This window comes from Phyllostomus discolor, chromosome 9 (genome assembly GCF_004126475.2).
Source record: "Phyllostomus discolor isolate MPI-MPIP mPhyDis1 chromosome 9, mPhyDis1.pri.v3, whole genome shotgun sequence".
NCBI classification, from domain to species: Eukaryota; Metazoa; Chordata; class Mammalia; order Chiroptera; family Phyllostomidae; genus Phyllostomus; species Phyllostomus discolor.
The window spans coordinates 51,462,691-51,478,013 of NC_040911.2; the positions used below are offsets into that span (position 1 = coordinate 51,462,691).

The window sequence follows — 15,323 nt, forward strand, 5'->3', positions numbered from 1 at the left end:
TATCTTATAAATCACTTGCCTTCATTTCACCTAGGTCTTCTTCTGAAGAATTCTCTCCTTTTTTCATTGGGATATGTTTCTTTGTCTCCCTATTTTGGCTGCTGCTTTGTATTTTCTGCCTCAGTTGTTAAACTAATTAGACATTAAACTGGTCAGATGTTATTCTAATCCAGTTGTAATCAGCAGCCTGACTTAAGCATCACAGCGTGGACCTATTGCTTCCCCTCAGGCTGATGCCACTTGGAGAGGAGTGCTCTGCCAGAAAAAGATGGCTCCTGCAGTGTGCGGAGTGACTCAGCACAGGGATCCTGGTGGCTGTTCCTTCAGCTTTCTCCCCAGAGTTACCAGCTCCAGACTCTCCTCAAGCATCTCTAGTCCACTCTGCCCTCCCTCTGCTGGGGCCCAGGGTATATGGCTATAAATGAAATTTTGTATATTGGCCCTTTAAGAGACTCTCTGCAACTCCAGCCACCTCTCCCTGGCAGACAGAAACCCTGTCGTTTTTCACAGCTGGACATTGTCTGGGTTCCTCCCCGGATTTGGTGCTGTAGGCTGGGGAGCCCAGCTTGGGGTCTAGACCCCACACTTCTTAGGGAGAACCCCTGGCTGCTGAAATATCCCTCTGTAACTTCAGCTGTGGCATGTGGGAACCCAGCCAACCCTCTCACACCTCCTCTGTACTGCCTATCAGTCTTATTGTGGTAAAGTGGTTTCTTCTGTCCTTGATTATAAGGCTTCTCTCCAGCTGGTGTTCAGCTGGTCATTCTGGATGATTTCTCTACAATTTAATTGTAATTCCAGATTGGTCCTGGCAGGAGGTTAGTGTAGCTTCCACTTACTCCTCCACCATCTTGGATCCTTCATGTAATGTATTGTTTTGATGTGTGAAGAAAATCTGACCTCACACACACACACACACATACACACATTAGTTGCATGTGAAATATAATGGCATATCAATGAATTTTCTTTGTACTCTGGTGCATTGAAATCCATTTGGCTGTTCTCTACTTTGAATGGATCTTTTGTTCATGGATGATTTTGTAATCTCGTACACTGGTCATATGGAAAATACAGGTTCACTGAGACTCTCAGCTCTTTCATATGTTGATGTTTAATTTATAAATACTTTAAAAGTCATACTCATTAATATCACCACTCTTCCTTTCATGAGAAATGTTTAGGTATTGGTTAGGTATCAAGCTACAATGGTGGATAGAAGTCTTCCCAAATTCTAATTTCTACTTGAAAGCTTGAATTCTGTCAGTGGTAATCTTGTCAGTTGAAGTGATGGGCAGATTTTATTCACTTTCAAAAAATATCTTCCAAATACCCATCTCTGAATAACTGTAGTTTATTGAGTTTCTAATCATACAGAGTATTCAAAAGACATGTATAGTACTTAGAGTTCAAGATTCAGTACAATTAGTAATTTTTATAACTTTATCATTGTTAAGTAAAACTGACATTTTTCCCCAGTATATAAGTGTAGCAGAGAAGACTACAATGATTACTAGAACAGGTGAGGCCTTTCCTTGCTTTCTCTACCCATCATGCAAATATTAACACAATGGAAAAGACAGATGTCTTAGCATTATTAGGAAATTTGCTTTTAACTCCACAGATTCCTAAAAGAAGCTCAGGGACCACACTTTGAGAACTACTCCAGTTGATTTCTCAGGAAGCTGCATGAGAACAATATTCCCGGACTTCTTACGTGTTCATAAATTTATCAGTGGCCATTATACTTGAAAATCCATTTTTCTGCTAATAAAACACATGGCTCACATTTTCTTGTGTTAAATGCCTTAAATTGTTTCTGTCATCTTCTAGCATAAGCACATTATTAAAGTCTGCATCTTTTTTTCCCCTTATATGGGACTTTTAGTTTTTACCTAAAGACCCAAAGGTGTTTTTTTTTTCTTTAGAGTACAGTAATTTTAATAGAGTGTTGTTTCTTCCAAGTCCATTTTCCTAGGTATACGGTATGTCCTTCCAATATGTAATTTTAAGTCTTTTTAAAAAATAATTTAGACCCTGGCTGGTGTGGCTCAGTGGTTGAACACTGTCCTGCAAATCAAAGGGTCGCCTGTTCGATTCCCAGTATGGGGTACATGCCTGGACTGTGGGCCAGGTCCCTGGTGGGGGTGGGGGAGGGGGGAGGAGCAAGAGAGGCAACCACACAGTGTTTCTTTCCCTCTCTTTCTCTCTCCTTTCCTCTCTCTAAAAAATAAATAGGTAAAATATTTTTTAAAATAATTTAGGAGTTTTCTTGAATTATAGCCCTCAGTACTTGTTTATTTCCAAATTTGGTTGCTTAGATTTTTGCCTTCTAGGTCTTATTATATGCACGAGTGGGAACCCCCCCCCCAAAATAGAATTTATCTTCTGGAAGGTAGGCCTCTTGTAATATAGGCTTCCCCCACTAGGTGAGGATTCTAGGAACCTATCTGTATCAGTGTACCAGCTAGTGTTGTTGTGAGAGGCTGCATTTGACTTCAGTGAATTTTTTTTTAAGACTTTCAATGTGTTTGCCCATTTCATGATGGGTGATTTATGAACACACCTGCCCACACCACTCTACGTATTCAGCAGTTTTTCACCAAAAATAGCATGACCCCAGTGCCCTACCCTCCTTATTCACCCGATCTCACCCCGAGGGACTTTTTTTGCTTCCCTGAATGAAAAATGTCCTCAAAGGGACATGTTTTGCTGGTGTGGAAGAGCTGGAACAAAAAACAGCAGAAGCACTGTAAGGCATCAAAATCAAAGAGTTCAAAAACTGTTTTGAGCAGTGGAAAAAAGTCTCAATAGGTGTATTGCACTAAATGGAGAGTACTTTGAAGGTGACTGGAGTTTAATTATGTAAGAATAAATACAGTTTTTTATAAATAAATTCTGGGTTTTGGGTGGCCTGCTGCATGTATGTTGGGTCTTTTCTGCTTAGCCTTGTCTTTATCACTTCCTTTTGAATCCTTTTCATCTATTTTATCAGGCTTTTTATGTATTTTATTGATTATACTATTACAGTTGTCCCATTTTCCCCTCTTCATTCCCCTACACCCTGCATACCCTCTCCCACCCATATTACCCCCTTTAGTTCATGTCCATGTGTCATGCTTATAAGCTCTTTAGTTTCTACATTTCCCATACTATTCTTGCCCTCCCCCTGTCTATTTTCTACTTAGCATCTATGCTACTTATTCTCTGTATCTTTTCCCCCTCTCTCCTCCTCCCACTCCCCTGTTGATAACCCTTCATGTGATCTCCATTTCTGTGGTTCTGTTCCTGTTCTAGTTGTTTGCTTAGTTTGTTTTTGGTTTTGCTTTCCGCGTGGTTGTTAATAATTGTGAGTTTTGCTGTCATTTTACTGTACATGGTTTTTATCTTCTTTTTCTTAGATAAGTCCCTTTAACATTTCATACAATAAGGGCTTGGTGATGATGAACTCTAACTTGACATTATCTGAGAAGCACTTGATCTGCCCTTCCATTCTAAATTAAAGCTTTGCTGGATAGAGAAATCTTGGATGTAGATCCTTGCCTTTCATGACTTGGAATACTTCTTTCCAGCCCCTTCTTGCCTGCAAGGTCTCTTTTGAGAAATCAGCTGACAGTTTGATGGGAACTCCTTTGTAGGTGACTGTCTCCTTATCTCTTGCTGCTTCTAGGGTTCTCTCCTTCATTTTTACCTTGGCTAATGTAATTATGATATGCCTTGGTGTGTTCCTCCTTGGGTTCAACTTCTTTGGGACTCTCTGAGCTTCCTGGACTTCCTGGAAGTCTATTTCCCTTGCCAGATTGGGGAAGTTCTCCTCTATTATTTGTTCAAATAACTTTTCCACTTGTTGCTCTACCTCTTCCCCTTCTGGTACCGCTATAATTTGGATGCTGGAATGTTTAAAGATGTCCTGGAGGTTCCTAAGCCTGTCCTCATTTTTTTGAATTCTTGTTTCTTCATTCTTTTCTGTTTGGTTGTTTCTCCCTTCTGGTCCACTCCACTGATTTGAGTTCCAGATTTCTTCCCATCACTATTGGTTCCCTGTGCATTTTCCTTCATTTCACTTAGCATAGCCTTCATTTTTTTCACCTAATTTGTAACCAAATTCAACCAATTCTGTGAGTATCCTGATCACCAGTGCTTTGAACTATGCCTCTGATAGGTTGGCAATCTCTTGGTCACTTACTTGTGCTTGCTGTGTTGCTTTGATCTGTCCTTCCATTTGGGCCAATTTTTTTTTTTGTCTTCTTGTGCCTGTTATGTATGAGGGGTGGAGCCTTAGATGTTCACCAGGGCAGGGCACCCCAGTCCCTGGCTTGTGATTCTGTATGTGGGGGAGGGATCCCATAGGGAACAATGGTGCCTGCTCTGCTCTCTGTTGGATTTCAGTCCCTTCTGCTGCTTTCCCCAAGCAAACTGGTCCTTTCTGGTGCTAATTCCCATGTGGGTGGGCTTGTGTACATTCTAGGACCCTGTGGGTCTCTCCAACTCCCTCTCCTGTGAGGCTAGGAATCTCTCCTTGCACCTCAACCCCCACAGGTGTGTTCAATCAGTGCCCCGAGGATCTATTTCCCCGAGCTGAGACCCTGGGTTGCTGGCAGTGCCTTGCTTCACAATCGCTGCCTTGCTGGGTCTGCCCATTGCCATCCCACACCCAGTATCTTCCAGTTGCCACCTGAGAGCCCAGGGTTCGCCCGCTGTGGTCTTGTGTGCCCCGGGGTGCCTTACACGCCTGGGGCCACGTCTCTTTGTGCCTGGACCCCCCTCCACCCAGCTGCCAGAGTCCGCCCCCCTACTGGTCTGGATGAACGTGTCTATTTTAACTCCTTGGTTGTCCAACTTCCATACAGTTCAATTTTCTGTCAGTTCTGGTTGTTTTTCGGTTTCTTAATTGTTGTTGTCCCTATCTTGGTTGTGTGAGGAGGCACAGTGTGTCTACCTACACTTCCATCTTGGCCAGAAGTCCCTATTTCATCAGTTTTTAGAATCTTCTTATTCATTCTTTATTTTTTGTAAAGCACAATACATTAGGTTATTTATTCTGTATTTCTTCAATTTAATGTTCTCATCTGAAATATTTTCTGATTCTTTACTAAGTTCTATCTCCTCTACTTTTGAGTTATGGTGCTGTCTTTTCATATATTATTTCTTTTTTATTTTTTTAAATTTTTCAATTACCATTGATACTCAGTATTATAATCTTTATTTCTTTTACATAAAGCTATTTCTGTTTTGTGGACAAATCTTTCTGGCATTCTTTGATTGACTGGAAAGATTTTTCTGCCCCTAATTCTTTTTTCTTATGATAATTGTGTATGGGATTTAACCACGATTTTTTTCCTTTTCCTTTTACTTTTTTCTATTAGAAATCTGCATTCCTAAACTTGTGGTGGGGGGAGGGTTTGAGACAGTTTTTGTACTTTCACAGCTCTAGAGCTCCCTTTTCTGTTTTTGTGAAGTGTTTAAAAAACCCACATCCCATACCAGGGACCCATGAATTGATGTGTACACAGCTCCTCTCACATTGGCCCAAGCTGGTTTCCAGTGAGTGGCTATTGATGATTTTGAGGTTCTCCTGTTCTCAGGTCCAATATATGCTAGATGGTTCTCTCCTGATGTCACAATGCCATGTGGTCTTGTAGCTGCTAGAGGTTTGCCACACCCATTTTTTTTGCGGTTTGGCTATACCTTGTCAATACAGGTTTGTTTGTTTTTTTAAGATAATGTCTATAGTTTTGTCTTTTGCTCTCCTAGTCATTCTGTCTGTTTTTATCAGGGGATGTTTAAAGAGGTTAAAATCTACATGGGTTGTTGCATAGATTTCCAATCCTGTCTTCCCCAGGAGTCTAAGCAATACTCTTTTTTTTCCAAGTTGTTTGCTTTTTAAAATTAACTTCTTAAGGTGAAAATCAAATAACATAAAATTAATAATTTCGAAATGAACAATTCAGTTCCAGTGTGTTCACAGGACTGCACAATTGCATTCTCCAAAGTAAAAACCTGCACCCATTAGGTACTCTCTCCCCCACATCCCCTCTTCCTACTCCACCTCCAACCACCAGGCTTCATTCTTAGTTCTTATGTTTCTAAGTTAAATAAAGTTAAATTTTATTTTTATGTTAATAGCTTGTAATGGTTTATAAGAAGTCTGAAAGAATTAGGACATGTGTATAAAAATACATGCTGGTATAAGTGTTGTTTCAGGAGCTTTACATTCAGCAAAACCATTTAGTGCCCAGGGGGGATATTTCCCAGACTTAAAGCACAATCGTTTCTTTCTCCATGAATACATATCTCAGTGTATACACACACCTTGCTTCCCTTGCCTTTAAGTTGTAAAATTTCTCTTTGATACTCTGGGTATTTTTAACTAACTGCTCAACTAGAAAAAGGGTTTTCAAAACTACTGGAAGTCAAACTATTGGGCTACATTTTGTCACCCTAAATAAAATCTGTTTATTGAAAGAGTATACAGAGATGTCCTACTTCAAAACCTATTAGTATTGTTTGTGGTAAAATATGCAATATATAATACAAAATTTGCCATTTTAGCCATTTTAAGTGTATAATTTAGTGGTATTTATTACATTCACCATGTTGTGCAGCCATTACCTCTGTACCCATTAAACAATAACTCTCCATTCCCAAGAAACACACCAGCAAAGCAGAATATTTTAAATTAAAAATATAATTAGCACTTGATTAAAAACTAAAATGTTATGATAAACATTGGATTAATGCTAATAAAATGCAGAAATCATAGTAGTTGTATATATTCAGGAATAATCATAATGTAAGAAGATGGTAAATAGAAGAGATTCCTAATTTTTCCTTATCTAGAACAAAATAAAACAGTAAAGCATTTTGCCTGCAGGTGGCAGCACTGAGACTTCTTTTTTTCTCTCTTCTTGATTTCATTTGGGGAAAAAAATGTTTTAGCAAGAGTGAGAAAGAATAGATACATTGCAGCTAGAAAAAGAGGAAGGTACTGGATACAGAGATATCTTTTCATGAATTTGAAACTATGGAAAGGAACCCCTTCTTTTACATACCACCAGACAAGCTTGAGTTTAAGTCTGGGTCCCACTGCTTAAGGGCTACATGACTTCAAGCAGGTCACTTTTCTGAGCTTGGTCTCCTCAGTTGTGAAACAAGGACAGTGAGACAGTGAACATGATGGAGGACTGAAAGCATACATGGAAGTGTCTGGAAGAGAGTAAGATGTGAACAATTGTTGTTTCCACACTCTGCTTAATTTCCCTTGTGAAATAGTCCGATGGCACTTAGTTTGAAAAGTCCTGCTCTTTCTGCACCAGCCCTGCATGTAGGGGTGTCTGCTTGTCTAGGCTGACGCTCTAGGGACTTTCTCTCTATTCACACTACAGCCAGGCTCTCCCTCTGATAAGGGCAGATTGGAGTAGGCCTTAGCCTGAGCAGTAGTCAGTCACATTGTATGAACCTGATTAAAAGTATCTCCCTATGGAAATTGATTGTCTGACTTTCTAGTCCCTGGAGGGAATCTTCAGTGTCTTCTGTAATTATCAAAATCTGAAATATGCACACTCTTTCATTCAGAAATCCTACTTATATTAATCTATCCTGAAAAATATATCAACATGACTACACAAATCCACACAGAAAAAGAGATAACATTGTTTACAATAACAAGACTTAAAAATGTTTATCTGGGGGGATGGTTAAACCATTTCTCCCATTGGTTAGAATAACATTCAATTGTTACAAGTATAGAAGGATGGCAAAAGGTGTACTCTATATTGTTGTATCAAAAGAGCAAGTAACGGAATAACCTGTAAAACTATGTTTTAAAATATGTTCATGCCCTAGCCAGGTAGAGCATGGTTGGAGCATTGTCCTGTACACCAAAAGATTACAGATTCAATCCCCTGTTGGGGCACATACCCAGGTTGCAGGTTCAATCCTTTTGATCCGTGGTCACGGCACATGCAGGAGGCAATCAATGGATGGTGTTCTCTCACATCATTGTTTCTCTCTCTCTCCCCCTGCCTTTCTCTCTCTAAAATCAATAAACATCATTGGGTGAGGATTTTTAAAATGGTAAAAATAGAATGTTCATGTACACCTGTGGGTATATGTAAGATTTGAAGTTAGGTAAAGAAATTAGAAGTACGATTAGGCCAGATGCCACTGCAGCTTCACTTCCATTTTCTTCCCTGGCCTCCTCTGAAACTACTCATCTTGCTTCCTTGTTTTCCCTGGCAAAAATAACATGCATACTATCTAATGTCTTTTTTATTTTTAATATAATGGGTACTCCCCAGATTGTAATACGTTATCATTCAAAGGAACATTTTTAGCTAAATATTTGTAATTCAGAATTCATTCCCTCCAAAATAGTGTTGTACATAGTGATTAGATTTTTAAGCTAGCCAACAAAATTCTACTTAATGCAAAAATTCTTCTAATAAATTTTAAAATACTAGCAATTTAACAACCCAGCCCAAGCAAGAAGACTCTTTTCAATATTTCTTTAATGCTAGTATTTGAGAAAAAGTGTTCATTGGTTCAGTAACTATGTATTGAATGTCTACTGTGCCTGGCCCTGTGGATATCTTTTTCTTCAAAAGAAGTATATTTTTCCAGGGAACATACCATCTGAGTTTATAGCCTGGGTGCCAGTGTTAACTGGGTCCTGCCCATGGTGGTCATGGAGCTGCCTGGCCCCCTCACTTGTTGTGGGCAATGCCGGTGCACTCTCACTGCACGTGTGGAAGGTGCATTAGCTCAGCTTTAGTGCTGGGTGTGCCTGGTGAGGAATGATTCAGACCTCCCAAAGGCAGGTAGCTTTGATGTGGAGCCAAGTGGTTTTTCAGGGAGTGTTTAAAGTATAAAATGAGAGCATCTGACATAAGAAAAGGGGGAAATTTGGTACAGATTCTGTCTGAAAGGAGATTGCCTTCTCACAGTCATCTGGTCCCTTAGAGATGACTTTGCAGATTTCACTGAGAGAGTAGGCCCATTGAATGCAATTAACTTGTGAAGTGTTAATTGCACTCCACTTCATAAAGTGGCTTTGTTGTGTTATCTGAACGTACCTGGTGTGGCTGGCTGATTATGCCTGAGCAACAGGCCTGAAGAGACATGACAGACTAAATTTGGTTGTGTTTGGGTATATGGCCAGGCAAGGACAAGCCGCTTGTGATCCCCCACCAGTGAGTCAGGCACAGGAAGGGAGCCCAGTCACGTCCCTCCATGCCCATGGGCCAGCTTCCTGGCATAGGCAGTCCTCCAATCCCATCACAGGAACTGTGGGCTTGGCATGAGCACCTCACTGCTCTGTGCCATGGAGGCCACACAGCTACAGCATTGGTCTTTATACTGAGGTGGTTACTCCTGAGGACTCTCTTTCCAAAGATGTTACTTAAAAGTTGCTTTATCCACAGAAATAATGGTATTTCCATCTTTTTGTTCCCAGCACTTAAAGAATGGCTTTAAAAGACAGATTTAATTGATGAGGCATTTTTTTCCTTCAAACATTGGGTCTGGAGGAAAATTCTTCTAATAAATTTTAAAATACTGGTTTGGAATCATTTTGTTTTTATTTGTGATTGAATGATGGGGGCTTTCATGACACCAAACCTTTCTAGTTCTCATACTAACTATTCCTGAAAAGAGAAAACTGAAAAATCTGCTGCCTCTGAAATCTGAATCACAATGCAGCTTTAAAGGAATAATGATCAAATAGAGTGTAAATTTTGTTTCTCTGTTAATTGTGTCCTTACTTTTCAACATAGCTATCAGAAAAACTTTATAGCATAAACCACTCTCAAAAGGTACTTATTCTAAAAGGAATGAGACTCTGATATTTGACGTTTGCTTCAGGGAAAACCCCAACTCTTCAGTTAGAACCAAGACTTGATTTTTCTGATTATGGGACATTTTTTCTATTGCAGATCTTTCAAAGGCCTTGGTTCTAACAGAAATCGGTCCCAAACGTGACCCTGCTACTCTGAAATTGTTCCTGAGCAACATGGAGAGGTTACTTCACGCCAAAGCTCATGGGTATGACTTTTCAGTTCCTGGAACACCCTGGGGCCAAGAAGGAGTGTTCCAAACACAGTCTTGCTACAGACTCCCTGGGGGCTGAAAGAGAAAAGATCCCTGTGACAGGAACACATGCACCCATGCTGAGGCCCAGGGTAGCCACGTGGTGCTCCATCGTTCAGTATGGGAGCTCATGGAGCCAGCTGTTAGGAAACAGATAGGGGATATTTGTTCCTTTCTTAGCAACTTTGAGAAGCCATGGAACTGATCTCAAGCCACCTGTCCAGCCCATTCTGTGTGTGCTTAGAGCCCTTCCTAAATGATGTTTCTCTAGTAAACATTTAGGAAAATAAATCTGAGTCCAACTGAATACTCTTTATCTCCCATCCTGCATCTAGGTGTGCACTATAACTACTGGCCACATGAGGTGATTTAAATTTAAGTTAAAGTTCAATATAGTTAAAAATTGAGTTCTTTAGTTGTGCTAGCCATATTTCAAGTGCCCTACAGCCACAGGTGGCTACAGCTACCATAGTGCAGAATGTTTCCATCTTCACAGAAAGTTCGGTTTGGCAACACTGCGCCAGACTCTAGATTTGAATGTAGAGTTTGTTGGTAGAAGCCCCATAACTCATTTTTAATGACCAGGAATGCTCAGCAGAGGGAGTGACTTTGGTTGAAGTAAGCATGTACATTGTTTAAGAGCAGTCCAATTTATGCACAGTGCCACTCACATGTGTATTGCTCTCTTCCCTCTCTTCTAGGGTCCGAGTGATCGGGAGCTCCACCTTGGCACTCTGCCACCTGGCCTCAGGGGCTGCAGATGCCTATTACCAGTTTGGCCTGCACTGCTGGGACCTGGCTGCTGCTACTGTCATCATCAGAGAAGCAGGCGGCATCGTGATGGACACCTCAGGTGAACCCATCTGACCCTTAGCTTGCCATCAATCACCAGAGTTATGACAGCAGAGACGAGACTGAGTAACACCTCCAGACTGAACATCCCTCACTTCCTTCTCTACTGATGAGACGGCATTGGAAAGGCAGTGGTCCAATGCCTTGCCACCCTTCCTACCTTCCTACTCTGTGCCTCTAGACATGAAAATATACCCTAGGATCAGAATATACCACCACTCCTTTCCATTTACATAACATTTGACAGTTTTCTACTCACACAATCCAATGATAATAGCAGAGCAGGCACTGTGCTCCCCAGTTGACGAGGAGGAGGCTAGTACCCCCATGGCCCAGTGGCTCGGCATTGGGTCAGCATGGTGTACAGTGTGGGTATCCTCTGAGGATCTGAAAGATGATGTGTTACTTCTGCTTTGAAGTTATCTTGTCCCAGTGATTAACCCCACTAGGCAAATCTGACCCCACTTCGCATCGCTGCCCCTGTTACATCCACTTAGCTTCAGGAAGATCGCTCACCTAATATTTAGGAGTAACCCGTCAGAGGCTGTGTGAATTCTTTTAGATCTCATTTTCTCCTAGGTTTGTAGACCCAAGCTTATTAGAAGAAACACTGGGGCTCCCTTTTAACCATTGGGTATCTACGGGGGGTATTTGGTCATTTGATTTCTACTTTTTTCCTCTTTCTCCTTTGAAAGACCTCAGTTGAGCTACAAGAGAAGTATAAAAGTGAAGAGGTATCAGCCTTTGATGGCAAGGCCAGGCAGACCAGTTTCAGATTAAAAGCCAGTCTGACACTGGATTTAACCACTCGAGCACACATGTGTGCACAGAGGGCTCCAGCAAGTCCATTAGTCCTGTGTGTGCCCCCAGTAGGACACAGGGCTTCTTTGTCCACACTCAGCTGCCTGGTCCCCACAGCAACCTACTGGGTTGCCAGTCCGAAAGGCCAACTCATAGGGTCCCGAGTGCCACCTACACCGTGTAGAGGTTGAAATCTCCTCTCCTCTCTCCTGATCTAACTAATCATTGGAATCTCAGTCCTGAATGTTGGGCCTCAAATTACATTCTCCCAACATAGCCTGCAGGACGGCATTGATTCATGGCACCTCCACTGAACTCATATTGGGGTGGAGCTGATGCTGAAAGGCATCACCCCTTTCTCTGGCCAGGCTCACGTCTAGACCACAATGTTTGTTTTCGGCCTTGAGTGAGGCCTGGAAGCTTTGTTTTCCTTGGAATGTGCACATGCTGAGTTACTATCCAAGACTGTTCTGCCCTCTCCAGTAACCCAAGTGCTCTCTTCTCCCCCTCTGTCCTCAGGTGGACCTTTCGACCTCATGTCCTGCAGAGTGGTTGCTGCAGGCACCCGAGAAATGGCTACGCTCATAGCTCAGGCCTTACAAACAATTAACTATGGGCGGGATGATGACAAGTGAAAGGGAGCAGAGGACGGAGAAGTGTGACCTAAGGACTGGTTCTTCCTGGCAGTGCTGAAGCTGGCAGCCCATCCCTGGGGAGGAAGCTGCCTTGAGCAGCCTGCACTTGAGTCAAGTTCCTTCATTTTTAACCACCCCGAAGGGAGGTGTTCTTCTACAGTGTCTGGCTCTCTGTTTAAACCCACATCTTTCACCAGGATTTGGTGTATAGCTGGTTTCTTTCTTTAATCTTCTCTAACCCTTTTCAGGTTAGTACAGTTTCTTCTATTAGGGCCAAAACCCAATATGATGTACATATTGATAATTAAGTCTTGATTTTTTTTCCCCAGAATGCAAATCTCAGGTAATAAGACTTTAGAACTGCTGAAAAAGCAGATTTGTTCTCAGGCCCTCCCCCATGGTATTTCAGAATGCAATAAATCAAAATAATAGCACTCTGTTTATCTGTTTCCCTTCGTAAGTGTGTCGCCTGTTTCCCAGAACAACACTCAAAATCCACAGCTGTAGATGTGTTCAAGATTCTAATGATGACTACTAGGAGGATAATAGCAAGAGTCAGAAGTATTCTCCTTAACCAGGGTCCACATGAACCAAACCAGTTGGTAACAAGTTGAAGAATGAGTACATATACCAGTTTTTTTATACACTCATCTATTGATGGGCACTTGGGCTGTTTCCAGCACTTGGCTATTGTAAATAGCATTGATATGAACATTGGGATGCATAATTTCTTTTGAACTGGTGTTTCAAGATTCTTCGGGTATAATCTCAGCAGTGGGATCTCTGGGTCAAAAGGTAGTTCCATTTTTAGTTCTTTGAGGAAATCCCAAAAGGCAGTTCCATTTTTATGTTTTTGAGGAAATTCCACATTGTTTTACACAGTGGCTATACCAACCTGCATTTCCACCAAAAGTACACTAGGGCTCCCTTTTCTCCACATCCTCACCAGCACTTGTTTGTTAATTTATTGATGATAGCCATTTTGGCAGGTATGAGGTGATATCTCTCACGCCCGCCAAGCATTTGCATCTCTCTGATAGCTAGTGATGTTGAGCTTTTTTTTATATGTCTGTGGGCCCTCTGTATGTCTTCCTTGGAAAAATGTCTATTCAGTTCTTTTGCCCAGTTTTTAGTTGGATTGTTTGTCTTCTAGTGTTGTCATGTAAGCTCTTTACATATTTTGGAGATTAAACCCTTGTCCATTGTGTCACTAGGAAATATGTTCTCCCATGCAGTTGGTTTCTTTTTCATTTTGATGATGGCTTCTTTAGCTGTACAGAAGCTTTTTAATTTGATATAGTCCCATTTGCTTCTTTTTTCTTTGATTTCCCTTGCCCTAGGGGATATATCAGCAAAAATATTGCTATGTAAGATATTTGAAATTTTACTGCTTATGTTTTCCTCTAGGATTTTTATAGCATCCCAACTTATATTTAATTCTTTTCTTTATTTTGAGTTTATTCTGGTGTATGGTGTAACATGGTGGTCTAGTGTCATTTTTTGTGTGTGTACTTGTCTAGTATTCTCAATACCATTTATTGAAGAGACTGTTTTTATTCCATTGTATGCTCTTGCCTCCTTTGTCAAATATTAGTTGATCATAAAAAGTAGGCTTATTTCTGGGCTCTCTATTTTGTTCCATTGATCTGTCTGCTTTTATGCCAGTACCACACTGCTTTGATTACAGTGACCTTGTAGTATAGTTTGATATCAAGTATTGTGATCTCTCCAACTTTGTTCTTCTTTCTCAAGATTGTTGAAGCTCTACAGAGCCTTTTTTGGTTCCATATAAATTTTTGGAATATTTGTTCTACTTCTGTGAAATATGCCATTGGTATCTAAATAGGAATTGTGTTGAAGCTATAGATTGTTTTGGATAGTACAAACACTTTAATGATGTTAATTCTTCCAATCCATTAACACAGTATAGGTTTCCACTTATTTGTATCTTCATCAGTTTCTTTCTTCAGTGTTCTGTAGTTTTTCAAGTATAGGTCTTTTACCTCCTTGGTTTAATTTATTATAGGTACTTTATTGTCTCTGTTACAAAGTAAATGGGATTGTTTTCTTAGTTTCTCTTTCTGATAGTTTACTACTGGTGTACAAAAATGCCATCGATTTCTGAATATTGACTTTGTAGCCTGCGACTTTGCCCAATTCATTTATTAGGTCAGGTAGTTTTTTGGTGGGGCCTATCAGGTTTTTTATGTACAATAACATGTTGTTTGTGAATAATGACAGTCACTTCCTTCTTTCCAATTTGGATGCCTTTTATTTCTTCTTGTGTATTCACTGTGGCTAGGACTTCCAGTACTATGTTGAATAAGAGTGGTAAAAGCTGACACCCCTGTCTTCTTCCTGATCTTAAAGGAAATGCTTTTAGTTTTTGTCCATTGCATATGATATTGGCAGTAGGTTTTTTATATATGGCCTTCATTATGTTGAGGAATGCTCCCTCTATTCCCACTTTGCTAAGTGTTTTTATCATAAGTGGGTGCTGGATTTTATCAAATGCTTTTTCTGCATCTGTTGATATGATCATGTGACTTTTGTCTTTCATTTTGTTTTTTTTGTTTTTTTTTAAATATATTTTATTGATTATGCTATTACAGTTGTCCCATTTCCCCCCTTCTCTCCCCTCCACCCTGTACCCCCCTCCCACCCACATTTCCCCCTTTAGTTCATGTCCATGTGTCATACTTATGAGTTCTTTAGTTTCTACATTTCCCGTACTATTCTTGCCCTCCCCCTATCTATTTTCAACCTACATTCTATGCTACTTATTCTCTATACCTTTTCCCCCTCTCTCCTCCTCCCACCCCCCTGCTGCTAACCCTCCATGTGCCCTCCATTTCTGTGGTTCTGTTCCTGTTCTAATTGTTTACTTAGTTGCTTTGGTTTTGCTTTAGGTGTGGCTGTTAATATTTGTGAGTTTGCTGTCCTTTTACT

General features: G+C 40.7%; 1 protein-coding gene across 4 annotated transcripts in view; it reads left to right on the top strand.

The window, feature by feature from the left end:
• IMPA2 (inositol monophosphatase 2) overlaps nt 1–12,813 on the top strand; it is a 64,720-nt gene extending 51,907 nt beyond the window's left edge. For all 4 annotated transcript variants that reach the window (XM_036009337.1, XM_028524653.2, XM_036009338.1 and 1 more), the window contains 3 exons: nt 9,933–10,041; nt 10,788–10,939; nt 12,259–12,813. In XM_036009337.1, the coding sequence (XP_035865230.1) occupies nt 9,933–10,041; nt 10,788–10,939; nt 12,259–12,374 (377 nt within the window). In that variant the 3' untranslated portion in view covers nt 12,375–12,813. The remainder of the gene's footprint in view (nt 1–9,932; nt 10,042–10,787; nt 10,940–12,258) is intronic.
• The last annotated feature ends 2,510 nt before the right edge of the window (nt 12,814–15,323 follow it).